The following is a 2,705-nucleotide window of genomic DNA, read 5'->3' as shown; positions in this document are numbered from 1 at the left end:
GCCCTTGGCCTTGGACAAAACTGGAAACGTGTCTGTATGGTGGCTCATTTTGGTCGAGGGGATCCGGCATCGCTGTTTCAGATGATCGGACGCTGTGGTTGAGACGGAAAACCTGGGTTAGCAATTATGTTTGTGGAGCCGCATCGAAAGAATGGAAAAAATTGTGTAGAGGATTTCAAAGATGATGACCCAATGAACCAAACGGAAGATGATTGGATGGATGCCCTTGCGGTCACCCCTGTTTGTTTGAGGATGGCTTATGGTTTGGACAACTTTTGAGTCTGTATCAATCAACACCGCGCTTGAAATGATGAAGAAACTGATCCATCTACCTCATGAATGTCCAAATAGGCTCGGTTACATCCCCCTGAGATGTGACGACCCAAACGTTCTTCTTGAGAAGGAAAGGGAAAACCAATGTAAATTTGACCCATGTGGCTGCTCTAACTGTAACCCAGACCAGCATTCAGTAATTGTTCAAAACCTCAAGAATCTTACGGTCAATAATATTACCGGTTTTTTGGAGTGTCCAGTGGACTTACCTAGCCATCTGGATGAAAACTCTTCAAGTGTTGCCTTGCTTGATCCAACTACTGCCACTTGTCCAGTCACCGAGATGATACGCCTGTCTTCTACCAAAAATAAGCTGGTGCCAGGATTGGAAGCCTTTGCGACTCACTTGTTTGAGCGCCTTCGAGAGTTCTTTCAATCAAAATACAATGAGGAAGATTGCTACTTTGCGCCCGAAGAAGTTTTCAGTATTCGAGATGCACGTGCTGCTGTCCTGGCCACTGAAAAAGGATTCCAGAAGGATCGCCTGGAGGTTATTGTTGGAAATTTGATACCAAGTCAGATCGAGTTCTTACATGTCTGCATAGAAGAATACCGTGGTACCAATGCATACAAAGAATATACTCGCCTTCAAAGCACCAACAAGTCGAAAAAATCCAAACAGCAATCACTCATATTGTCCAACCAGGTTTCCAACTCAGTACAGCATCTCGATCCACTGTTATTTGAATCATCATTGTCTGCTTTGCAACAAGCTCCAAGAAAGACAAAAAGGCAACAAGCCGCTGAAGAGATTAAAAAGAGGACGGCTGCCAAGCGCGAAGTCAAAAAAGCTCAAAATGCCATTGATGAGAAAAAGAAAAGAGAAGAAGCTATAAAAAAGGCCAATTTGAGGGCAAAAAAGAAGGAAGAGGAGGATAAAGCTAAGGAGGAGCGCAATCACCGGTCGGCCAAACGAAAGTCCAACAAGGATGCCAATGAGGCCCATCAGGCAAAGCGGAGTAGGCGAACGCAACAAGATCTGCAAGAGTTTCACTTGAGTACAACCTAGGCAGATTTTGCTGATCTTAATCACTGTCTTCTTTGTTGGGTTCAATTTCAAAGTCGCTCTCCTGATTGTCGAGTTGTAATTCATCGTAGCTTAATGTATGCGCTGGATTAAACCGATTGATCTTGTCGATATTGGGGCTTTTTGAGTTTTCTCTGATAAATTTCATACCTTTTTTGTAAATATTTGGGATCATTTTTGCAGAGAAGCTGTATTTCTTTTTGAATTTACATAACGAGTCGTACTGTGCCGCCATCTGAAGGAATGAGCTTATTGAATGAGTTGTAAACCGACATTTGTCAGATTGTTGTATATAAGTGTTTCCGGAAAGCCCGGCCATATCGCGCACTAGTTCGCGGAGCTGTTTGCAAGAAGATATGAAAGGAGTGCGTAAAACAATTAGGGTGTTCAAAGTTGACTTGCATAAAATCATAAAATTCTAAGCTGAAAAAATATGTTGCACCCAAGCACTCAAATTAGAGCAACATTTCTAGAATGGTACATATGAAATCATCACTTGAAAGTTTTATGATTTTATGATTTTATGCATTGAAAATTTTATGATTTCAACTTTGAACACCCTTAATGGTTAGAAATGCAAAAAAAATGATAGAAAGTGGTTGAAAACAAAAACAAAAAATAATCACCATTGAAATATTGAGGGAATAAGTATCCATTAGCCAATGTATATTTGATCCAATTCCACACTTGTTGTAAAAGTATTTGAGCCAACAGTTTTGTACTTCCAAGAAGAAGTCCTTCCCAACAAAATGATCTGGCCGGCCGCTTGGAGTCACTAGCATTGAGTGTTGCAAGACTTTTTGCAGACCTTGGGAGAGAACCTTGGTGAGCAAGACTAACATTTGAGGAAGATGTATCACGTATTTGTCCAATCCTTTAATTCCTTGCGCCATAACCGACCACATGCGCCAAATATTCAGAAGACGCCCAATATCCCCAGATTTCATTGCGCGCAACGGTGGGCCAGCTACGCTAACCGTAGCGTTAGCGTGGCGTAGCGTAGCGGAATTCCGCTAACTTTTAGCATAGCATTAGCGGAATTGCGCCTTTCTGCGCTAACGCTACGCGCAAAGGGTGCGCAGCTAATTTAGCTGTTAGCGTAGCGTTAGCGCAGATGCCCGCAATTGCGCTAACGCTACACACGCAGGGCGCAAAAGAGCGCGCGCTACGGTGCGCCACAGTGCTTCTAGCTGAAAAAAAGGCCTTTTTTTCTGCTAAAAGCGCTGTAGCGCAGCGTAGCGTAGCGTAGTGACTGTAGCGGCGCGCTAACACTAACATACAATTGGCGCGCTGTTAGCGCCGCTGAAACGTAGCGCAGCGTAGCGGCGCTAACAGCGCGCTAACG

The 2,705-nt window shown here is 43.5% G+C and overlaps 1 protein-coding gene across 1 annotated transcript; it reads left to right on the top strand.

The window, feature by feature from the left end:
* Positions 1–307: 307 nt before the first annotated feature.
* Positions 308–1,342, top strand: PtA15_6A471 (uncharacterized protein; the record flags this gene model as incomplete). The annotated part of the gene is made up of 1 exon (XM_053170180.1): positions 308–1,342. The coding sequence occupies one exon, from the start codon at positions 308–310 to the stop codon at positions 1,340–1,342; it is 1,035 nt and encodes a 344-aa protein (XP_053021397.1).
* Positions 1,343–2,705: the final 1,363 nt, after the last annotated feature.

The sequence above is a fragment of the Puccinia triticina genome, chromosome 6A, assembly GCF_026914185.1.
Source record: "Puccinia triticina chromosome 6A, complete sequence".
NCBI lineage: Eukaryota > Fungi > Basidiomycota > Pucciniomycetes > Pucciniales > Pucciniaceae > Puccinia > Puccinia triticina.
This window is presented reverse-complemented; position numbering and strand designations above follow the sequence as displayed.